General features: G+C 40.4%; 2 protein-coding genes across 5 annotated transcripts in view; one reads left to right on the plus strand and one right to left on the minus strand.

The window, feature by feature from the left end:
• rock1 (Rho-associated, coiled-coil containing protein kinase 1) overlaps window positions 1-10,586 on the minus strand; it is a 28,757-nt gene extending 18,171 nt beyond the window's left edge. For all 3 annotated transcript variants that reach the window (XR_005708717.1, XM_040142911.1, XM_040142910.1), the window contains exons 1-2: window positions 9,715-10,586; window positions 470-551 (exon numbers count right to left, since the gene is read on the minus strand). Coding sequence is in view for 2 of the 3 variants with exons in the window: in XM_040142911.1 (XP_039998845.1) it covers window positions 470-551; window positions 9,715-9,807 (175 nt within the window). In the remaining variant the exon portion in view is untranslated. The remainder of the gene's footprint in view (window positions 1-469; window positions 552-9,714) is intronic.
• A 2,144-nt stretch (window positions 10,587-12,730) lies between these two features.
• The window catches only part of greb1l (GREB1 like retinoic acid receptor coactivator), a 46,320-nt gene continuing 33,668 nt past the window's right edge, over window positions 12,731-25,382 (plus strand). The window contains exon 1 of one of the 2 annotated variants that reach the window (XM_040143330.1): window positions 12,731-12,786. The gene's annotated coding sequence lies outside the window, so the exon portion shown is untranslated. Of the gene's footprint in view, window positions 12,787-22,813; window positions 22,840-25,382 lie in introns of those variants that run through there. The other variant, XM_040143331.1, reaches the window with a different exon arrangement.

Genomic DNA, 25,382 nt, shown 5'->3' on the forward strand with positions numbered 1-25,382 from the left:
ATTCTTGGCTTAAAAAGAACAAGTCCTGTGATAAACACTGTAACATGATAGTTTCCATTTCCTAGAAATGTAAATGCAGAGAATTTGGCAGTTATACTAGATCTGTTGAGGAAAGGTAGATTTATATCATACCATACTAGCCTTCTATTGATACTTTTTGTTTTGTCTAAAACATAGTTATAGGGGTTCCCCAGTCTGAGGGCACTGTGAAAATTAGAAGCCATTGCGATAGGCATCATGTGGGTCACCAGCCATTTATGAAAGCCCCTTTGTTGGGGACACTGAGCAGCAGACACCTATTGTGTCCAAGCCTACATAGAGGCAGTGACCCAAAAACAGCCTTCTTTTCTGAGCCTAGGCATAAACCCACATGTAACAGGGGTATGCAAACACATGGTTAAAGCGAAAGACATGGAGAGATGAGCATAAAGGAGGACATAAGGAGGAAGGCATGATCTGAGCTACTTACATCTATTCAAAAAGTTGTCAATGCTCTTGTTTTTCCTCAGGGCAGGAAAGTCAAGGTCGTACACCAGTGCGTCCAAGCCATCCTGAGGGGAGAGGAGAAGGGTTCACAAGCTGGCAAATAAAGCTATACAGTGTTTACTACTCCAACATCATCCCAGACAACATATAAAATGCAAACACAGGGTCCTGTCAAGCAATTGGTCTCTGCAGGACGACTCTGAGCTGAGACTTGTGCACAAACCAAGCAGTGGGCTTCCAACCTGTATTACATTAATAAAGTCTAAGAGGGTTTTAGCTTATTACAAATACCTGGATTTCAGTCCCAGCATTCACAGTTTTTTAAAGTGATTAATAGAGGAGGGTGCTTCACAGCAGTACTATAGTTTTTCTTTGACATATTTGCATAAGAAAAAAGGCTGTTGTAAAAAGCAAGTACCTGGAAGATTTTAATAACCCAGCAGTCATCCTGGATGGACAACCAGAAGCTGAATGTCCCACCCTGGTCACAATGTTTCAAATAAAAGGAACTGGAGAAACTAAGTAGCTTTTGATAACGGAGGCAAAAGGGTGGTGCCTTACAATAACCATACAGTCAACTGTGTGACTTTGGTTCAGGGCTGCCTGCAACACCCACTGAAATTACTCGCACCTCACCAGTTCCTGACACTCACTAGAATCCCTTTCATGACAACTTGAATACCATTGTCCCTGTAAGATGTAAAAAATGGGGCTAAGAATGATGATGCCATTAAATAAAATTGAAAAGGACCGTGCATGAACAACCATTTCAAATTATGATACCACAGCTACAACATTTGAAATATAAGAGCTGTAAATAAACACACAGTATGGGCTACCTCAGGCTAGGCAGGAGCACAAGTGCCACTGGCAGGATTCAATCTAATCTTCCATAATCCAGAATGGCTGAAACAAGACAGGCACACAAACACTTAACTCAAAAGTGGGGGTGACCCAGATGTTGAAAATGAGCCTTTCCTGACACTGTCACAGGTCAGCTAGCCTAAGTTTAATTTCTTCAAATGTCTGTGGCAAATACTACAGCTGAGCTGCCCATGAACTATAAAAGAAAACAAGTTTATTTCACTTGTTGACACAGGGTACATCATCTCTGCACTCACTATCATAGCAAGAATCTTGGCATTCTTGCATTGTGAATGATCTTCTATTAAATAATGTCAAATTTCATTTTGTATCTCTGAACAAAACAATGATGACACATGGTGAATCAGCAGCTCAGAGAAGGCAAGGAATCCTCTTAAGTAACTCTGCTGCTTCTGCTCAGCAGTGGAGGTCAGGGCCAAACCCCCACTCTATGGGACATGAAAGAAGCAGACGCCCTACGGGATGGGTGGAGGCAAGAAAAAAGGCAGGTGGGAGGGCAAAAGGTAAAAATGGGAGGTGAAGAATGGGAAGAACAAAAGCAATGGAGACATTCACGGAGCCAGAATTTGGGAAATTAATGAGAGGATAGGCTGTGATCTGCACACATGGCAGAGCTGAAAGCCATCATCTGCTCAGCTTAAAAAAAACAAAAAAAAAAACTTAAAGTTAACTTTCAGGAGGGAGCATTTACACAAGACAGACCAGACCATAGGCTGGGAGAAAAAAAAAAAGGGGGCCTTGTTGGCCACACAGTATCCAGCCAGCCTGAACTGGAAAAAAACGCTGAAGAACTGCGTCCTTCAGGACCCTAATCACAAGGCTCTGTGCTCAGCAATGCACGTTTGCATAACTTCCTGCCGCAGAGAACTCTGGACAGCCACAGTAACATTCCTTAACAGGACTGTACACGTCAGAGAGCTATTTTAAGTATGTGGCCAAACAAGTTCTCAACAAAAAGTAAAGGAAGGGAGAGAAAAAAAATCCATCCCAAGTCCAGAGTCACATAGTGAGCCTCATTTTCAATCAGTGCTACTGCTTAACGGTATGACGGAAAGGAGTAGGGAGTGGAGAGCTGGTGCATGTGAGGTTGGCTAGACCAATCGGAAAACAAATGAAGGAAAAAACAAAGAAAATAGGAAGACAGCCATGCTCAGAGTCTTCTACTGAAACACCAGAGTGACAAAAGAACCAGGTATAGAAAAAAAAAAAGAAAAAAATCACTGTTGCATAAAATAGAACCACAAATTCGACTGGTGAATAGAACATAGCTGACTGAAGAAATAAACTGGAATAAGGAATAAACATTAAATTAGAAGTAAAAAAGCACTAAAAGTAAGTAGCACTGGGTGAGTGAGCTGCAACTGTTCCAAGTTTGAATCGCAGCATTTGCATCTCTGCCATGGCATCTACCAGCTATCCTAGTGGAAAGACGAGCCGTCTCAATATTTTAGGGGCATTTGTATTCAGAGATACAAGGGTGTTAGGAGTGGACAATATAGATGAAATCCTCTATGATGATCTATAATTTTCGTGATATGGTAAATTTTTTGGAAAATCTATTGAGAAAATAATGGACAAAATTACCAGGTAGGAGTGTCTGTTTTTGTCTTATCAAGCATATTTAATATGTAAAAGTGTTGAAGTCATATAAAAATCCAATATTGCCATAATCTTGCCTGTATTGCAAAATCTCTGGCTCTAGCGAAATTTATATCATCTCAAATTATGTGTCGTCAAATCAGACAACCATAAGAAAGTGTACCTGAGTCCTCTAAATTTGTTTATACGTCTAAAGTATATTTTGTTTAAAATCACTATACACACACAGAGGCAGGGTCATCAGGTTCAATTTATAAATAAGAAACCTAAGGTACCCCTGGCGACTGATTTGTGATCATCAAGGGTGTAAGTCAGTGACCAAAGATCATCTGTCTCCGTTTGGTTTTGGCTATCAAACCACTCAGATGGAGCAGCCAGAAGCACCAACATGGCTCAGCCAAAAATTAGCTCCATTCTAAGCTAACGAATATGACAATAATAGTCTACAATCCCTGACAAAGCTCTTTCTAAGCTAGTAATTCAAAGTTATTTCCAGAGGTGAAACTGTTCCTAGATAAGCACTTCTACAGCACTTCTTGCAGCTCTGAAATTTCCAGTGGCTCAGGGGTTTTTTCCTGCTTTCCATACAAACTGAAGAAAAAAGGCATCAATGATTAAAATGTACAACACAAAATGGAAAAAAATGCTATAGTAGTACAAATATAAAGTAATACACCAGGATCTAAATTCTAAATGTATGTGGCTCCAGTCTTCAGGCACTGAGATATTTTCATACACTGTAGTGACAGCCTTGAATCAACAAGGCAAGAGCATATGACAATCTTAATCAAATTTAAAGACTCAGTGAGACTATGTGCTGTTAAAAATGGAACACACACAATATTGTAACAATCTATCCTACTAGAGACAGAGTAAAACCATGCATATGATTGACTCATTGCAACAAGCACTGGGCGGTAGCAGTCCACAAGCTAGTTTTCATTATGTGGCAGTCTTGGGGGAAAAAAATTGCTGGGAAAACAAACCAGAGCTTGCAGGGCTCCATGTTATCCTATTTCTGCTGATGCTGCTTCAGGCAGAGGGCGACACATCCCTGGGATTACTAAATAATAATATGAAAAACCATATCATCACCCTGTTAATGAAAATGTGGTAATTATGTTAAAAAATGTATACCTGTAGTTATACAAAACACACAAAGCCAGTGGTTGACATGACATATGGCAATTATTTCTTTAAACTTTAGGGAAGAGAAATCCTCACACAACACACAAGCTCTTTTCCAGACATTAAAAGTCTGAGTTAAAATTTCCATGGGAGACTCAGCCACATCATCCCTTTCTACATGCCAGCACAAGGCATGTGGACTGGCCCAAGTCAAGCCCTACGTCTCACTTCCTTTTCTGCCACCTCTCTGAGACAATATGCTTTCCACATGTGAGCAAATCTGCAGAGGGCCATTAAGTTCGCCATGCAAATAAAGGTAGTTCCATCGCAGGCTGCACCCGTGGAATGACAATTGTGATCATACAAACCAACGAAGCCATTCAAAGCTTGAAATACCACATTGCTTCCTGGCGACTAACCTTCAGGTAAAGGCTTTAAGGTAGACATGTAAATCTAGGGGAGTACATATCCATTTGCCTCGGAATTTATTAATTTGGTACACTTTGGAACCCACCAGTGAGTTTCACTTGACTTTTTCTTAACTAAACATTTGGTCCAAACTCCTTTTGCACACTCCTGCTGTACATAATATCTACTGACAGGAAATCCCACTTACCTAGAAAGACTGCATAACTAACAACTCTACTGGATAAATGGCAGTGACAGTCAAACCCAGGGGTGGCAAAACAGGGGCATTCCATTTCCTTATGAGGTCCCAGTGAGGGAGAATCACTGTCACAAATGCTTTCATGTCAAAATATAATTGAGTTATTCCAACAGTGGAGAGCACTCACGTGTTTCCACTGACTGAGCTCTGTCTTCTCAAGTAAAACTCTGCTATCCTGCCTGCACTGACCAAGATTTATAACCTCAACCCTACAAATAAGCATCTTATTAAACATCAACTCAGTTCACTTTTACCATCTTCATTGGACAAGGGTCACAGAGTCCTCTGTAAGTGGGACAAACTAACTGGGATTGTAGCCCTTAAGAAATTAGCTGACAGAAAAGCAGGAGGCTGTAAAGTTCAATGGGTGAATCAAAGGAAAAAGCGTTCCATTATTAAAAGACTGAATCATTTTAGTATGCATTCCTGCACATAATCAGTCAGTTGAGGGAATGCAGAGCTACAAATAGCTCAGCCAATTGTTGTTCCCATAGCTGAATAGCTGAGTAGAGCAGTTTACGAACGGCGGCCCCAAACCTTTTAGACAATAGGGATGGATTAAATGCTGACTATAACCGTTACTACAAATACATGTTTTTCACCTCAAAGTGATGTAATTCATCATTAAAAAGGACCAAACTAGTGGGTTTCGGATATTTTAGCCAATTATCTACAAATTATATATAACCTAAATAACTTCTGATGATTTTCCAAAGCATAGGAAAAGTTATTAGCATGTTTTGTTGCTTCCAGGCAGTATGCTATAAAAATCCACTTGCAGAGACTTGAAACACATTTGAAGAAAGTGATCCATAATCATGAAAATGTAGTCACTTTTACTTTTTTTCAGAGCTCCATTAGCCTTCCAGGCTATAATGTAGCAGTGAGCAAGGGCCCATTTGCAAAAAAAACTGGTGGTGCATTCAAGGATGCTGTGACATCCAAGATTCAAGTAAGTTTCCAAGTCAATGTCTCCTGTCACCTGCATTACCATCCAACAATAAAGAGGCTGGGCAGTAATGCAGAGGAAATAATCAATATTTCAACATATTACATATTTTTATTACAATTATCATAAATTGGTCTACACATTATATAAATGCTATTTATCCTAAACCTTAATTTAGCATTAAAAGGTCACTTTTTTTTTTTGAAAGATCATGTAGAACAAGAGCAAAACAAAGCAGAGGCAGGTGACTGGACTGCACTGGCATAACCTGAAAAAAATGGCTGCTTGGAAGGTAAATCAACCTAAAATCTTATTGCATGTTTTATTAAATGGTCATAACTAATGTAGAGTATAATCAAATTGTGTATACATCAAGAAAAAAGTACTTGGTACAGCCTGTAAAAATATTATGTATCTAATGTCAATACACCTGACTGGCAATTATCTCCCTCTGTCAAAATTTTGCAGATCTGTGTGTGTCTAGAACCAATAAGGACTAGAGCTGCATTATCAGTGCAGACAACACCTTGCAGGTAAAGTTTGTCCATTAAAGGCAAAGGTCAGTGAGACAAGGGCAGGCACTATACATAGGCAAGACAAGGATTGACTGTGCTCTAGCTGTTACTCGAGTTAGGCCTTAGCAGATTGACTATGCAAGGCAATTAGGAAGCATGCCAGTAAAACAGTCCTTCAAATTATTCTCAAGGCCCAATTCTGCTATATGATCGTTTCCTTTGAATACAAAAGTCTGAGAACAGGGCCAACCGTGCCCCATTCTGACTGTGGCAATGCAACCATAATTAGAGGTGAAAAAACAAAGACAAACATTACCAAGTAAAACATTTCGCATTAGGAATTTTTACTCTATAGCTTCTTTACCACAAAGCATCATTAATTAGGTATAATGACAAATAATAATGAGCACTTCAATCAGTAACAGATATCGCTTTAGGATGAAATCTAATTTGAGTGGTAATTACTGGCAGATGTTAACCTGCAAAACATTAATTATCAAATTCATTTAAGAAAACAAGTATTTCTTCATTTGTAAATTGTGTAATAACTCAAAATTTTAAACCTTATATGAACTGCTAAAACTAATTTTGCCTTTTTGCTTCAGAGCATCCTACCACACAAACTGTAGTATTTACTAGTATTTAGTATTCAATGTATTATTCAACTTATATTCTAAATCACTTCAAAACAAGAGAATCCACCCTAACATGTACATGTAGCATTCACACAGTCAATCACTGTCTACAAATCTGGTTTACTAGCCTTGAAGTTTCCTGTAATTACCCTTATTACAGATGTAGAGTCCAAATAGCAGATGTAAGAGGGATCAAAATACAGAGAAGCTAATACACCCCGAGTGCCAAAGTAAGAACAAAGGCTATGCCAGGAAACCTTTATATATATCTCAAATAGAGGCAAAGCCCATGCAAAACAAGTTCTACCATATCAACTCAACCATTTTAATTTACCAAATGATAAACTGACTGTGCCACTTAATGGTCAAGTGCAAACGCAACTAAAAAATACTGTTTAATGTATTTACAAACTGAAAATCACACCACTTCCTCCATGCTAACGTTCAGAGGTGAGGATGTTCAATCCAGACACATCAGCTGATAAAATAAGTTGATCTAAGCTATTGATGGTTGCCAACAGTAAAACATATATGGACAACGCTCAGTCCCTTAATGTCAGTGAGCTTTCACATCACAATGTCAGGAATTCTTTCTGTTCAGATTGGTTCTAAGAAGCCTGCCTAAAGCATAACGATTGGAGAGGGGGCAGCGCATCCAGATAAGGTGCTCTTCTCTCCAAGCAGGATTTATTTACTGGGTGAAGATAAGAGCGACAGGGTTGGAATACAGTGCTCGATAGGCCAGCCCAGAGCTGAGTGGTAAGGTGCAGGCCAAGTGTCGCCGTCACACAAAACAGGTCAGGGTTCTATGGGAAAAATGTAAACCCAACATTGCTCTACTTCAGACAGTAAGCAATGCCGGCTCAAGACCCAGGTACAGAAACATGGCCAGTAAAAGGCTTGCATTGTGCATTCTGATGGAACCTATTACTCATAGCCAAGCATGCTGGCTGCTTTATGAGTTAAATGTCCTGATTCACGGCCTTCAGAAACATGAGTCTTCAGTCCACATAATTTTGGTTTATGGGTAGAGAGCGGAGCCCACACCCAGCTACCTCAGAGCTGCCTGCCTGGTCTCAACTCTCTCCAGACGTGCAGAATGGCTTTGAGACACACAGGGAACTCCAGGCCAGTCAAAGACAAGAGGTTATTTGATTAGCAAGGAATTTTATTAAGCTGTGGGTGGAGTTGCATGGTGGCAGAGAGAGCCTCAGCAAAAGGCTTCCATTCATTGATCAGGGGAGATTGCAGAGAGGGGGGAAAAGAGGAACAACACCCTTGTGTGTGTAGCTGCCAGCAGGAACAGTCCCTACAGCTTTTTGCCATTAAAAATGCAGAATGTGTGCACTTTTAGGTGAGTTTAATTGCCTCTTTCTGCAACAGGATGGGAGGTCATGGAGACTAAGCAAGTTTTCTTTTCAAAAGACAGCTATCTACAGCAGCCTATACACAAACACTCCAAATTTGATGTGTGGGTGGGGTTTTAGAATAAGCCCCCTTCCCAAGACAGATTGCTTCCCTGATGTTCCTTTGCTTAGTAAGTTTATCTGCCAGGTAATACATCCCATATAGTACAATCAAGATACAGGAACTGTTAATCAAGGAGTCTGACCTTATGTGCAGAACACCTGACAGAGTTACAGCAAAACTACTGTACACAAAGATGCAGAACTACAAGTCATTCATTGCTAGTTCGAGCAGTGGAACCTTGGTGAAAAACTTAGGCCTACCTGGAAACACAAAACGTAAATGCCAAGGTCAGTCCCACGACATTTTGGCAAAAATAGTCCATCCGGTGACCCCTTTGAATTTTGGTTTTATCACACTATACATCTGAGCGCAACTGCTCCCATGAGTCACTTAGAGCCAAATCCTTGTGAAAACACTCAGTGCCACCGTCACCCAAGCCGAAAGGCTCCTGATATCAACAAACACTTCACACAACAACAGCCTCTTGGCATCCACTCCATGGTGACTCAGTTTCCTAGGATCGCCGCATGTAATAAAAACCTATGAAGGTTTTGCTAGGGTTTAGCACGTGGCAGGAGCCGCCTTCTTTCCTCAGAAAGGAGAATCACTTCATGAGTAGTTGCCCATGGACAGGAAGCAGCAGGGGCAAACTATAGCAAACAGGTGTACTGATGCAGCTGGGGGCCTACAGGTTACAACAGGCTTGCAGGCAGCCTATCACTTCAAATGAAGCTTAGATACGTAAATCTAGAAAAAAAAAACCGCACACTTAACCACCCTCTTCCTAATGATCTAGGGCACACTGGGGACGACACAAACTATTATAGTGGGTGACAAAGAAACCGTTCCAGTTGATCAGACTTAATAAAGCTATTTGTTTTTACCTGGCCTAAACCATAAATAATCTGACGAAGTGTGTGTCTTTGTGAAGAACGGCAAGACGGTTGCCATCTGTCAGACTTATTTAGTTACCACTGCTTTTAGATTAGTTACTCTCTTTTAATGATGCCAGGTTATCAAATTCAATTCCAAATCCGATTGTTAGCAATTACAGTTACACTGTTTTTGGCTGCGAGTTTGTCCGGTATCTGACTGTAGAATAAAAGAGATTTCATACTGCTGGTTGTGGTCTTTTCGCAAAACCTTTACTTTATGTACCACCACACACACACACACACACACACACACACACACACACACACACGTTTGAAGTTAAGTGTGAGAGCTAAACTGGCCAGTCGGAGTCAATATCAACACATTTCTTCAGTGACAAATGAGACGACTTGTTGGTCTCGGAAAGAATGTCTGCTCCAAGGAGTAGACTGACCCCGAATGGCTGACTCGCTAGTTACCTAGCCAGCTAGCAAGCTACAAACTTACCAGAAGACAATCCGTATTTATTTCTGACTTTGGGTCCTTCAACATGGCATCGATTTTTTCAAATCGAGCCTCCAGACTTTCCCCAGCAGACATTTTTGCTCTTAAACTCAGTCCCGATGTTGGGTTATGAACAAAAACAGCTCACTGGCGAGGCAGAGGGCTGGCTAGCTAGCTTTAGCAGCCAGCGGTAGCTAGCTAGCCAAATGTTCCTTTCTTCGTGTGAACTTTAAACCGCACTTCACAGAAAATACATCGTTCTCTTCGAGTTTCCATAGACAATGAAACGTTTAAGGTTTCGCTGAATATACAAAAGCCACATTTTCAAAGTCGAAAGATGTTTTTCCAGTCTGGGTGGCAAATAACTTCAGTGGCAAACGATAAATGCGGCGACAGATTAGTCAGCCTCCGTAGGATGTCACTGATGATAAGGGCTTAAAATGTTGGTGCATCCAAACAAAAGGCAGTCAAAACTCAAATGTAACGTCTCTCTGAAAAGCACAGTTTTTGGGAAGGTTAGTCCAGGCCGGTTCCCATTTCTGTGCCAGGCCCCTGCAGAAAACGACAAAAATTTTCTGACAGCTCAAAAGTAGAAGTGGTGGGGAAAAAACTTCTGCTTCTTCCAAATTTCGATCAGTTTAAACACAGACTCGTTACAGCGTTTAACGGTAGTCCTTCCGCTGCACCCCGTGCATTGTCACTGGCTGTTTCCTGTCCAAACTGCTTTAACCCCAAGATCGAAGACACATAAATCGGGTTTTGATGTGTGTTAGTTTTCGGAAAAAAAACACAGCAAACGGTGACCAATTTTCTCCCACAGCCTAACCAACATGTCCGCCTTCCTGTTCAAACACCCCGGAGAAGCAACTTCAAAATGTCAAGTACTGCGCATGCGCCCTGTTGAGGAGCATTCAAAGAGTTCACAAACGGTTGTAGGCAACATGTTTCTGCTCCCCGATGTTACAACGGAAACGTTGGGATCTCACTGAAAAGATGCCATCGGACGGACGGGAAAGTTTAAAAAAAAATAATCGTTTAAAATTTATTTCCACGGTTTCAGAAAAAAATATTTTATTTTATTCTATTTGGTAATTCACCCATATGGGTTGTAGATGCTCTTAGTTCTGGACCATTATTAAATAGCCAATTCTATTTTATTTTATTCTGTTCTAATCTATTTTATGGATTACTACTGCTCTTGGTTCTTGACCATAATTAGCCTAGTCTGTTCTAGTCTATTCAGTAATGTAAATATTCATGTGGGTTTCTGGTGGTCTCGGTTCTTGATCATGATAACTTACTCTATTCTATTCTACTCATCTATTTAGTAATTCATCGATAAGGGTTGTAGATGCTCTTAGTTCTGGACCATTATTAAATAGCCAGGTCTATTTTATTGTATTCTATTCTGTTCTATTCTATTTGGCAGCAAAAGTCCCGCTATCCTTATCCCATAATAGCTTCAGCTTCAGTCACCATAACTTTATCATCAACTTTTCTACCTTACACTGCATTTAAAAGTTCATCTTCAGGTCCCAGAGATGTATACCTTGATAACCCTCAGCTTTGTCGTTTTCTTGTCCGTCTTTGGGTTCGATACAAGATGAGATTGGCTTCAAGAATCCAAAGCTCACCTCAACTCAAACTTTAAAACTATCAATTTACTATTTTTCTCATGTGTTCGCACATGCAGTTCTGCGAATGAACAAATGACGAACAGGAAATGCTTAGGACCTGCTGTGAGTTGCTCCCTGGAGAACAGCTGTTGGAATCATGCTTTTTTTTTTTTTTTAACTGTGATTTCAAAAAGGAGATTAAGTTTGTGTTTTCTATCTATCTATCTATCATCTCTCTATTTATCTATCATCACTCTCTCTCTCTCTCTTTATAATATATAGCTATCTATCTGTTATTTATTTATTTTTGTTGTTGCACATTTGTTTTAGGTATACTCACCACTCTTTCTTGAACACAATATCAGTAGTGTAGAACCCCCACCCACCCACCGGTCCTCTCTGTTCTGTCGGTTGTTCATCCTGTCACCCAACAGACGGCGGTGTTCTACAATTTATAAGGTGATAACTCTGCATACGTTCATAAACTTATTGATTAAGGGCTATGATCGTGACGTTTACGGCTCCGAAATAAAGTGTTTACTGAAGCTGCTGCCTCCTTAAAAAGTAGCAGTCAGCTTTCATTTACATCACGTTTTTATTTTGCAGTGAACATAGTGTTTGTACAAGCTGCACAACATGAAGCCCATTTTTTCAGTGTAGACTGTTGAACTCAGTGCATCAAATCTGTATTTCTTCCAACAGAGGGAGATGTTGTAACCGGCAAAGCCATAGCCGGAGAAATACAGCGGCTACTCGATCAGTTGTGCCTAGAGACTCGAGTCAGGCACCGGCCTGTATTTTTAGTTTAAAAAGAAAATGTAGCCTACAGGTAGGCTGTAGATAACTTTGCAACATGCAGTTTAATGTATACATTTCTGCAGGTATCAATGTGTGTAGCCATTGTATGTGTGCGTGAATCTATGTGTGTGTGTGTGTATCAGTGAATCAGTGATTCATTAGCTATTCCAGTCTTTTTTACTATGTTTGCATGTAGTTATTTATAGCTGTTTATTGTTCACTGTAATCCCTTTTCTAATTCATTTTATTTTTGCTCTCTATATCTACCTCCCCCCCCCCTATCTCTCCATGGAATTGTGAGGTGGTCTGTTTTTTGTTGTGAAATACAGCAGGCTCTGACTTTCAAACTTAATTTTGCTCGTTTGAATTTAACCGGTCGATCGCAGCTGCAAACGTCTGCGGTGTGTCAGTTTCGTATCTGCCCGTGCGCTTCTCTCCTCCCATCACAGCGACGAGCTGCACTGAGCCAAACGGCACGCACAGTCATTTCCTGACGTCACTCGGCGGCTCCCTCACCGTGCGCAGGTCAGCTGGAGCGGCGCCGAGCGGCGGGAGCAGCAGGGGCGGCGACGGCGGCGGCGGGTTGGGTTGGGTTGGGTTGGTGTCGACGCCCGACTCTACATGGACGTGGCCGCATAACGCGTTTTCCGCGCGGGCAAAGGTAGGTGGGCACGCGCGGGGGTTACGTTCCCGCACCCTCACGTTCAAACACCTGTTCGGTATCACTTGTCGCATGACAGAGCGGGAGTCCCTATAAGCAGCGTTGGGTCGTCGACGCTCTCCAGGTGATGGTCGTGCGGGAGCCTGTAGCTCCGTCAACGGGGCTTAAACAGATGCTTAAAGTTCGCTTCACCCGGCAGTTTCCTCGGAAATTTAAACAAGTGATGGCACGGTGCGGGTCGTGTTGTGTTGTGTGTGTTTGTTTTGTTTCTTGAAGACACTAAGTCCTGACTTGAGGCAGTTACGTTATTCATGTATAGGCAAGGTCTGTCCTTACGCCCGTTTGAATGCTCGAAATGTGAATCTCCCTTTTAAACCTGGTTTTCTAGTTCAACATTTGGACAAGTAAACGCGCCGTGGCTGTCAGTGAAGCTCGGCTGCAAAAGTGTGTGTAGCAGACCTACATCTAATAGCCTCATTAGTCTTTTAACGAACGTATTTTGCAGTGTCATTTCAGCGTCAGTGCCTCTCTAAACCTGCGGCAGAAAAAAAAAAAAAGTCTGATGACACTTTAAGATACTTTACTTTGCTTAAGATGAGCAGTCAATTAATTTATCTCGTGGGTATTTAAACAGTCGGACATCAGCCTGTCCTGCCTCACATGTAAATATTTCGTTGCTCGAAATGTCAGTCCTGCTGATTAATCACTGTTAACAAAGTCGTGTCAAATACACCTGGATCTGGGTCATTAATTTACATGTTTGTCTGTAGAATACTGGTAAAGTTGCCTGAGGCTTGGTGTTGAAACAGGCTTCAGCAGCTTAGATAAAGTCATATCAGATAAGTATGACCTGGAGATGTCTTTGGTGGTTTGTCATTGTAATTACAGGCAAACCAGTCTGTCTTGACTGCATCTAATCTTGCCATTCCTCACGTTTGATGTCCCAAAGGTTGCATTTCTCATGTCTCCAGTACCCCGTTCTATAATCCCAAAATGTCAATAGAGCAAATGACAGTTGCGTGCAGATTACAAGATCCTAGAAAACTGCAGCAGAGAAATATGATTTTAACATATGCAGAGAGGTCCTTATAATTTGGCTGCTTCATTTCCAGTCAGGCTTCACTTTCATCTCAAATGCTGATCAGCTACTTTTCATGTTAAAGAAGCATTTTGATCTAGCAATTTCTTTGTCCAGTCACCTATAATCTACATTTTCAGCTTTAAAATTTCCAGCTACAGAATGTATACATGATTAGAAATCCAGATTTTTGCTATTGACTGTGTTGTCATTATATCTGACAGTAATGTTTGTCCTCTGCAGCTATACATAATATAAAAGGCGCAGTATTCGACTAAAGAGAAACATCCGTTAAAGTCAGACAGGTAGTACAGTATCACGTTGAGTACACCGAACAAGCAGTTAGCATTGTGAATTTGCTGGGTGGTCTGTCTCGCCTAGAACACGCACGGCCCTGTCAGAGAGAGCCAGGGCTGAAGGGGTCAGGGGGCTCTGAACGCTGACCATCTGGCCCTTGGGGGCTGGTTTCCTCACTGGCTGCCTTTGTTCCTGGCGAACAATTGGGACTTAATCTGGGAGGAGATAAGTAAGGCCCCCGTGACACCACTCCTGTGCTCGGACAGGTTTCCCTCTTTAGCCTTTAAGGAGACGTCTCTTTCCCATGTTGCTTTGTTTAAGGCCTTGAATTTTAGGGCTGGGCATTTTGTTTGTGTGTGTTTGCTGCATCTTAACTTTTTATTTTATAAAACAGCAGTGATGCATCTGATCTGGAAATACGGCAGATGAGTTGGATATAGTTTTGAAAACCAAAAATTGTGGCTCACATTATTCAGACATTATTCCCTTTTCCACACAGAGTTTACTATAAACTTCTAATAACCAAAATGTCCGGATTTACTGTATGTCATTGATGAGTAATAATCACATGCAGGTTCTGTCCTTGCTAAGAAAAAAAGTGCACCTTTAACAATTCAAATGAATTAAAATGAAATACACCCAGCTACAAATTAAGTTAATAACCTGTGGCTCAATCCCATTCACCCTCAAAATACGACCTATTTAAGATAATAACACATCTCTTTAGCTTGCTCAAAATGCTGTTTTGTCAAACCTTTTATCTTGTTATGATAATGGTTCCCCTTCTATTTTTGCCCCAGCTCTCATTCACAGTTGTTTTATTGTGCAGAAAACCTGCTGTGAGCAAAAGAGGTTTTTCCAAAAAATGCAACATGACATTTCATGACATGACATTTCTTACGTAAAAAGCTCGACCAAGCTGTGGATAGATGACTATTTCATATCCATTTGGACATAAAGCACTTGTCACCAGGGTAACATTGATTTATTTCCTCTCATTGCTCTTTCACTATCATTTGGAGCACATCAGGGCTCCTCTTTTACCGTTCATACCTTGTGTTTGCTCAGTTGTCCATCAGTGTTTCGCTCTGTATTTTCTCGGGAAAGACAGAAGATGCATGTTCAATTGAAAGCCCACATTTTTCTAATTATTGCCCTCTGTTATGACAAACCAATGTGTGACAGATCACTCAGATTTGTGTTCAGTGTCATAACACAAAGGTATATAGAGCAATTGATTACCAATCCAGTCAGTAACACAGAGGTTTCAGTTTCTGCTGTTGCCTCAGCCAGCTCCAGAAACACATCTTTTTCAAATAATGATCTGCGAGGCAAAATCTTTCACATGAAATACCCTTGCGGATCGTTCGCAGCACCAGTTTAGATCACAAAAACATCACTGGGACTAGTCCGCAGTGCAGGCAGATGCTTCTCTTGATCCTTTCAGAGGTGCCTCTTAGTGATTGTGGGCTTTTCTGATCCTGATTGCAGATGGTACAAGGGAAAAAAAAAAAAAAATTCTTATGCCCCACGTTTATGTTGAGATGGAGAGATGAGTGTGTCATTAAAACTCGCTCTGTGATCTGAGCATAGCTTATCAAATACCAGTGGTGGAAGAAGTACTCAAATCTTTTTTTTTTAAAAATAGCAACACCAAAACATAAAAAATGCTCAATTACAAGTACGAGTCCTGTTGTCAAATTCTTACTTAAGTAAAAGTACATAATCAGCAAAATGTAGTTAAAGTATCCAAAGTCAGTGTAAATTATGGCGTCTATGAGTGTTTTGGTTTTATTGCCTCTGCCAAGGAGGTTATGTTTTTTCAGCTGTATCTGTTTGTTGGTTTGTTTTAATCTTCTTTCTCTGAAGTCTAGTGTATGTTGTCAGACATCGCCCTTGGCAGAGGTATATGCTCTACTGTGTGCATTTGTAGTTATACATCATATTATTTAATTATTATTATTACAGTGGTATTAATGTTTGAGCACCATTAATTGTTGTAGCTCTTGGAGGTGAAGCTAATTGGAACTTCTTTCTATACTGCCTGGTAGTTTAATCTGCAACAATGCATCGCATTTTATACATAGATTGTACATTTTTATGTTTAAAATATAGATCTGCAAAGTAACTAGTAACTGTGGCTGTCAAATAAATGCAGTGGTATAAAAAGTACATGCTTTCCATATCAAATGTCGAGTAGCAGAAGTATAAAGATGCGTCAAACGGACAAACTCAAGTAAAGTACACTGTAAGTATCTGAAAACTGTACTTGAGCACAGTACTTGAGTTAATGTACTTAGTTACATTCCACAACTGTCAAATGGAGATACATTTTCATACAAAACTGGATTAAATCATACGTTCATGCCAAATACAAATAAATCACATAGAAATCATGGATTCATCTTGGTACCTATTTTGTGATTCTCAGCAACATCTTAATTGCTTTAGCAGTAACATTGTCCAATGTAAGTAACTCAGTTCACTCAGTTAAGTTATGCAGGCTACTTAGAATCAGACCAGAAGAGACAGGATTAGCTAATTACCACAGCCAGGTCAGTTTTAAATCAGATAATGTCAGATTGTCTATCTCAGTTAAACAGCAGAATTAAAAGCATATCTCAGATCTGATCTGCAGAGCCAAATGTGTTCAGCACGGATGCTTGTAAACTTTTAACCTGTCCTTCTTATTGAGGGTCGAGAACGCCAGGAACACCGTGTTCACTGGTAGTGTTTGAGTCTAAATAAAAGGGAGAAAAATATTCACAGACTGTAATGGCACTGTCAGGGTTGGGTGTTTTTCTGTTACTGTTGCAGGAAATCAGATCTACATACAGTTACGGGTTCTCTTACTGAAAAGCAGTAGTTTAATTTATTGCTGTAATTGAGTGTATCTTGAGCAACCCATTCACCCGTGATTTGATTATTAGATTTATTTAAAGTCTTGCTTCTTGCTCATGTGGTTTCTATAGAACCAAATGCATCAAAGTCTCTTAGAAAGTGGTCATCCTCTCCTGCCTGGCTTTTTAAGTGACCAAAGCTCTCTTCAAAAATGCAGCATGAAAGGAGAGGGAGGGAAATCACAGATAAGGTCTGGAGAGGAGTAGGGGATGTTAAGGAGGAGAAGAGATGGGAGAAGAGGTTAAAACAGATGTGGGAGTGATGAAGAGCGAAACAAGGCAGCTGGATGCAGACAGCATATGGGATACAGGGCAATGCTTTTTATCTCGACCTCACACTTGTGGCTGGCAGGTTTGGTGAATAGGCCTAAGGGTGGAGTGGGCACAGGGTGGAGCGAAATGTGAACCAAACTGTATGTACTGTATGAAGGTGTATGACGCAGTCGACAATTGGATCATTAAAGCCAATCTCACAAAGGCCCGTGCCCCTCCCCCAGCTGAAAGGGGATGTCAAAGGTCTGTGACCTCTTCCATTTATGTGCATTGATCCCTCTGGTGGGGGTGGGGCATCTTCCTCAAAGCCCTATACCATCAGCTGTTATATCTTAGTTTCCCCTGCAGGAAGCGCAAAACTTACTTTATTTTATTTTGTCTCAATCAATCATCAATTCATTTTTCATCTTTTAATTGTATTTATTCTGTTTGGTAAAAATGTTTAAAATTAGCTGTGTTCCAGTGATATCTGTGCCCTCACACTGGAAAAGTGACAAGAATCAGTGTACGCGAATATGTCATATTTGGTATACAGACTAAATTCAGGTCTTTTCAGACTAGATTCAGTTTGTGTGTGCGTGTGCATGTGTGTGTGTGTGTGTGTGTGTGTGTGTGTGTGTGTGTGTGTGTGTGTGTGTGTGTGTGTGTGTGTGTGTGTGTTGATTGTGAAAAAAAGGTCAATCAACCCGTTGATCAAGAGAAAATGATGGGTTCCTGAGCAATTTGAAGAAGTCATCTCGAGCTCAGAGAACATGTGATATGCATTTTTCACTATTTTCTGACATTTCAGAAACTAAATATTTAATGGAGGAAATAATTAGTATTTTTATAGAAAATGACAGTAATTATTTACCTGCAGCCCCTGCTATTGTTCCATAATGCAGAGCACAAAGCAAATAGAGGAGCTGCTCACAACAAAAACAAAATTGTGATGTAGATGTAGGTGATACAGCTCAAGGAACATTTTGAAAGAAAATCCTCAGAATATTGCCTCCTCTTTGTTACGTCTTTCCAGCTGTATTGTTTTCAAGAGTCTCATGTTGATCAGTGTCTATCAGCTAGCATCTTTTATCATGTCCTGTAATTGCAAAACAGTGACAGTGTATTAAATAAAGTAATTATAGTGCATAGTAATTAGTATATTGAATCTTATGTTTATATGGATAAGGGATTTTAGGTTAGAAAATGTACATGTGAACAAATAGCACGATGATTAACTTTTCGAATGAGCATCCAGTCACCATCCAGAACATTGTGTGAAGAAACAGTTGCAGTCAATTAAATATTCAACCTCATTCTGGGACAAATCAGTCTTGGCTAAATGTCCGACCATGAATTTGTGCTGCTGATTGTAAGTCTGCTTCATGCCTCTGTGTTTATGGCCTGCTCAGGAGTGAAAGGGAAAGGTTGTGTGTATAACATTCCTTTAAGATAAAAAAAAAATGCTTTACTTTCTCACAGTCCTAGAATGTGGCTTATAGTGATGGATGGAAGGAACTTTTAGTCAGGAAGGTAGGACATGCAATACAGAGGAGTACTGCCAAAAGACTGGCCTGGACATCCTGCTCTTTGTTGCAGAGGAGGCTCCTGATGCTTACTCTGTGTGTGTGTGTGTGTGTGTGTGTGTGTGTGTTGATGTGCCACTTCCTGTTGTCCTGTTAGTTATCTCTCATTCTGACATGCAGGACAGGTTCTTATCTGTCACTGCTGGATCTCCTGGTTGACCAACCAACTGACTCCATGAACCCAGCCCGTAGTTTATTGTAGCCCTCTGTCTCTATAACATTAATAATTCTTATTCCTAGTCATACAACTGTTTTATGGCACTCCTACAGAGCATTTACTAAAGCCATCTAAATATAAAGCTAAAACAAGCATTAAAAGTTTAAAGCGCCAAATTTTTCCCTCCATTGCCCTCTTTGTCTCTGTACCCCCACCCCCAGATCAAAGTCGAAATAGCTCCCTGAAAGAAATGGATGGAACTTATCTGGATGTGCCCCCATGTCGTTCACCAGGAAGCGTGTCCGCTGCAAAGTCGAAGGGTCGCCATTAAACGCGAGTGGGTTTGCGTGTGTGTGTGTGTGTGTCAAGGTGAAGGAGGAGTTTCAGTGTCTAGTTCCTTGAGTCGAACGTTTTCATTTGCAGCCATAATAAACAAATGAGGTTAATAACCATGACACCTGAGTTATCTTTTATCTCACATCACATCACAGGAGGACCGCAGCATGAAGTGCGTATCTCACGTCTGCAGTGTTCCTCCTTCTTTTTGAGATCAATCTCTTGGATTTTTGTGGACTCCATTACACCAATGTGAGCCCACGAAGAGCAAAGTATGCGTGTAGCTCCGTGGAGAGCACTTAGTAATAATATATCCTCATTCTTGCCATTGAAACCTGGAAAGCATCCAGCCGAGAATCCCTTCTTGCACCGCACTGATATGGAACAGTGTGTTCTCACAGGGTGTACCGCTGTATTACTCCCCCTTTGCCAACTCCAGTGGAACAGTACCTGTGGCCAGAAATTACTGCCTGCAGCTCATGTGTTCTTTTTCAAGAGTGCAGTGTGTGCTGTGCCACGGGCTAGATCATAGCACCATAGCCTGAAGGAAAGTTAATGGTTTTTAGGTTGAATCTAGTTATTTTGGACTTTGCAACCAATGTTAGGTTTTTTTAACATGGCAGTTAGACACAACTGTGATCATTTTCTAGATTCCTTATTTTACTTTGATTGCATTTTTACTCTGTGCCGGCTGCAACAGGCCCGCTTAACATATTCAGTAGTGCTCTACTTTCGATTACATACCACATCTAATATGTGTGAGGCAACTTTAGTGGTACAAAGAGAGAGTACACAGGCAAAATTATTTATTTGTGCAAAACATATTTCAATAAAATTAAATATGTCAGTTAAATTTTAGACTTTTCACATATTAGTCAATGATTAATGAGAGTCCACAGTCCAGTTCTGGATTTAATCTTTTTTTTTTAGTGAGTTAAAATTCATTACAGGGCTGAAAGAATTAGTTGATTAATTGACAGAAAATGAATCATCAACAATTTCGATGGTCAAATAAATATTTCTGTCATTTATGAAGAAAAAATATTAACTTTTTTTAGGTTCTTCCAATGTGAGTATTCAGAGTTTTTCTCTATTGTTGGGCTTTGGACTGTTAGTCAGGCATTAGTTTTGGACACTTTAAAGAGTAAACGATTTACAGATTAAGTGATGTTCAAAAATGATCGTTGAATAAAAATCATTACCTGCGACCCTAATTAACTGTGGTTTTATTGCAAATCTATCTGTGTAATCTAAACATCAGTTTTTTAGCAACTACCAGAAGTTCGAAACAACATTCAGAATTTTGTGTTTGGTATTGTTGCTGTGAATGGCAGGACGTGTGCTAACAACAGCTGGAAACACTCAGGCTTGTGGCCAGATTTCCACATCAGCATCATCGCCTTTGCCCACATATATTGTCCTAAATCTCCCTGCCCACTCATAGACACACACACACACACACACACACACACACACACACACACAAACATAGACACTCACAGATACACAAACACTATCCCAAATCAACAGTTCACTCTCTCTCACTCTCCCTCCCTCCTCAAATTGAAACACAAGGTCACTGTGTGTTGATCGTGCCAGGGTTTGTGGGGGAGAGGGCTGTCTGTAGCAGAAGGCTTTTCCATAGGCTGTCACAGCTTGTCCAAGGCTACGGTGACCAAGACCCAGCCCTCTGCTGCAGGGACTCAATGTTCCTCTGTGGCAGGGGAGGTCATTCTGTGTGTGTGTGTGTGTGTGTGTGTGTGTGTGTGTGTGTGTGTGTGTGTGTGTGTGTGTGTGTGTGTGTGTGTGTGTGTGTGTGTGTGTGTGTGTGTGTGTGTGTGTGTTTGTGTGTGTCTCTCTTTCTCACTCTTTCTTTTGCAATTCAAGAACATCCAGAAAAGAGGTAGGAAATAGAGAAGTATTGAAAATGGAGAATTCTTTATTGATTTTCTAAGTAGATTTGTGTATTGACTTGCTGATAAAATCAATAGCATTAAAGCACAGATTAGCATTTTCATCAAACTAATTCAGTTAAACCATAACAACCAGTTGTGTAGCTGGACAATTATTATGTTGATTTAAGCTGAGCTATGTGTGAGAGAGCTTTGTATAAAGCTTGGCCAACAGCTAGACAGTCTTTCATTTGCTTTCATACCTTTTCTTAAAAGGTTATATAGACAAGTTAAAGGAAAACCTGGATAAATGAGTGATTGCAAAGAACTATGCCTCCATAGAGGTGGTGAGGGATCACTGTCGTGAATCATAATCTTTGGCCTTCAAAATCACCAGATCTCAACCTGACTGAACAGAGGGAGAGTTTGTATCAGCATGTGAAAAACACCCAATGAGGTGCTATCTTGTGGAAGAATGCTGTCCTTCCCTTCAGTAGATGTACAGGGACTTAATGCCAAAAACCTTATAATACAATAATGCCAATCGACGGGCATTAAGTGAATGCGCCTTGGCTTAATGCCAGTATCTGGGGGCCAGTGGTGGCCCAACACCTTACTATAACACTTTGTGTCAGATTTTCCTTTAATCTGTCATTTGTCTATTTGTTATCTGTTTCGACTAATGTTTTTTGCTGACTACAGCAAACCTTCAGATTCTAAACTCTGGTCTTTAACAAGAAAAATACTAAATACTTCAGCACATTTTTACCTGCAAAGAGTCACTCTCTCTGTCTTTGTTCACCACGATAAGAGCAGCCGGGCCAAATTAGGAATGTTTAAACTGCACTTGGCTATGCTTGTAGTATGGTAATCCACTCGGGTTGTGTTCATGCTGTCCCCTTTCTGTGCAGTTAAGAATACAAACTGTGCCCTTAGCTACTGTAGGAAGAAACAGCTGCCCTTAAAATTGTGGCTTGACACTTTTACAATACAACTTTTTTACAGATTAAACAAAGGAGATATAAAGTGTTGACTAATGAGCTTTAGAGATGCTTGTAAGTGGCATTTGTTGCCTTTGGACAGAGCCAGGCTAGCTGTTTCCCCCTGTTTCCAGTCTTTTTGCTAAGCTAAGCTAATCGCCTGCAGGCTATGCCCTTATATAAGAGATATATGATAGATATTAGAGTAGCATCGATCTTCTCATCTTACTCTCAGCAGGAAAGCGAATAAGCGTATTTTTCAAAATGTTTAACCATTCCTTTAAGTTTACCTTACTTATTTATGTTGCAGAATAATACACCGTGGTGGTGGAATGCAACGCCAGTGTTAACTCTTGTTTTGCTTCTATTTCTGTCACTTCTTTTCTTCTACTGAAGCTAGCATGCTAATCAGCCCCGGTCCATCAGGCCTTTCTCGTAATACTACATTTTGATAGTGAGTCACTGTAGGGTCCAGTCTGCCCTCAGTCCAACATGAGAGGATGAAGAAGTAGAGCTGCTCAGAGGACGTATTCTAACCTCTTATCCTGTAAACGCAACGATGGCTGAAGCTCTTGGTAAGTAAACAGCTGTCGATGCTAATGTTGGCTATTTAGCGAAAGCAAAAACTTATATATAGCACCTTTAATATTAGTGTTGAGATCTAAGATTTAGGTTGCTCATTCATGCCCCCTTGCCTCAGGGTAAATGTAGTTCTCCTGTTGTTTCACAGTTGTATATTTTACCGTAATGGGTGTAACAGCAGAATTGGGGGTGTGATGTGAAACCCGAGAGAACACACAATCCAGAGTGAATGGAGAACACTACCCATTATGAAATCAGGGTTACAAAGAAATCTACTGTGGCCAAATTTGCTCTGTGTTTATGTGTGACAAGTATTTCTCTTAAATGAAAATTACCCATCTTTTTGTGCAACACTGACAAGTAGGAGCATCTTGAAATTTACTTTTAAATGCCCTTTTCTCCATCAGCACCACCACGTAGGCCAAATTAAGGAACATGGCTGAAAAGAAAGAAGGAACACACTTGAAATCAAAAAATTTTTTGCATCTTTTTATTCAAAATTTATATCACTTTGCACCTGAATGCCTTATTAAACACCATTTCTTCCTGGTACACCCCTGTCTTAACTGTCACATCTGCCAGTTGGTAAAGAAAAAAGAGGGATCAGTGCAGAATGAAGTGGCATCAGTCCTGAATAGGTTTACCGTCACTTTTTCTCATCAGCAAGGTTTGTGTGTGGGGTGAAACCCTTAACAAAGGAGGGCTCTGCTTCCATTGTCCCATTAAGACAAAAAGAATCCTGCTGATGCCGTGCCTCTTACTGCAGTAAGGAGGACTGATGGGATTTAAGTGTGGGTCCTGTCACCGAGGGCAACCTGGTGCTTATTAATCAGGAGGGTGGGGGCTATTGATTAAGATTGTGTCAAGAGAGTGAGAGGGGTAGACGGGGGTGGGGTGTCCTGTGGATGCAGCAGTGCCGCCTGGGGTCAGGAAGAGGGGCATGATGGATACAGCTGATCGCCCAGTAAGGAAGTTTAGAGAGAAAGGGGCGGAGGCTCCTTCGTCAGGACATTAAGAAGCCTCTTTGTCACGGTGTCACTCAAATGGATTCAAGGTGGCTGAGGCTTTTTTTCAGGGAGGAAAAGAAATGAGAGGTCCTATTGTGAAAGATGGGTCTCTCTCTGGATGCCTGATAAACACAACAGACCTCTTTCTTATGTCCTCTCCATGAGCACCCAGTACTTCTGCATGGCTAAATTAAGTTAGTGTGTCAGTGGTGTGAACTTTCCAGGGAACAAGGTTGAGTGGATCGCCTGTCTTTTGTATCACTGCCTTTTATCTATATTCCTTTCTTTAGAAAAAAGAAGCTTAAGGCATCTAAAATGTTTAGTGAGGATCCTTAGACACAGACATTGGATGTCTTTATCTTCAACTTGACTTCAACATTTATAATGAGTAAAGCAGGGTAGTGCTGCAACTAACGACTACTTTCATTATCAATTAATGTGCTAATTATTTTCTCTAATTAACTAATTAATTAATCATCCATAAAATTGTAGAAAATAGTGAAAAATGGTCCAGCGTGACTTCACGTCTTGTTTTGTCCAATCAGCCGTCCAAAACCAAAGTATGCTCAGTTTACTGTCACATAAGACAAAGAAAAGCAGCACATCCTCAACCTTGGAGTAGCAGGAACTTGGTATCGCTCCCCATGTATTCTTTCGAAAAGGCTCTAAAAGATTAATACATTTTCAAAATAGTTGACGATTAATTTTCTATCCATCAAATAATAATATAATTGCTTAATTTTTAAAAGCTTTAGAGCAAATTGTTGAACCTCACAGCTTTTGAAGTACCAGAAGAGTATCAAAAACTGTCAAATACCGAAATCTGACATTAAATCCTTGGTCAGATTCATAATTAGTTTTTCAATTTAAATAATAATTTTGGTCATTTTACAGTATATTTTATTTAAGATAAGTTCATTTTCTGACTTTTAGTCTACATGTAAGCGTACAATTCAACACAGAGAATAAATGAATGAATGAATATTTGCTTGAGTTTAAATGGAGCTTCTCATTCACACAAATTCCAGTTTTTTGAATAATTAGGGCAAAATTAATTTGTTGTTAACATATGATCGATATTCCACACTTTTGACACATAATGATACCTGAGCCAACTCCATTCACTGATGGAGACCTGAAAATACACAAAAATGGCTAATACAGAAATTCCAGTAAGTGAATCTTGAGTTGAGATTGTTTGTCGCAAATACTGTATGTTTTGCTATTGGTACCAAAACTCAGGTGTTATATCACCAACACTTATTTTGTTTACAGTTTTTAAAAGATTATACAACACGATGATCATCTAATCATTGGTATCACGTCCCACCTCAGTTGGACTGACATGTGATGTGGAGGCCTGGTCGGGTGCAGCTCAGGCCAGCTCTTGGAAGCAGAACCTGACCCCTTTGCTAGCTGTGTCATCTGATAAGAGCCAGTGTTTTGATAGTGCTGGCCCTCTCAACATGATCCATGGCTCTCCTTTTACACCCCATAACAAATAGGGCTGTCTAAACAACAGTTTATGG

The sequence above is a fragment of the Xiphias gladius genome, chromosome 14 (genome assembly GCF_016859285.1).
Source record: "Xiphias gladius isolate SHS-SW01 ecotype Sanya breed wild chromosome 14, ASM1685928v1, whole genome shotgun sequence".
Classification (NCBI taxonomy): Eukaryota; Metazoa; Chordata; class Actinopteri; order Istiophoriformes; family Xiphiidae; genus Xiphias; species Xiphias gladius.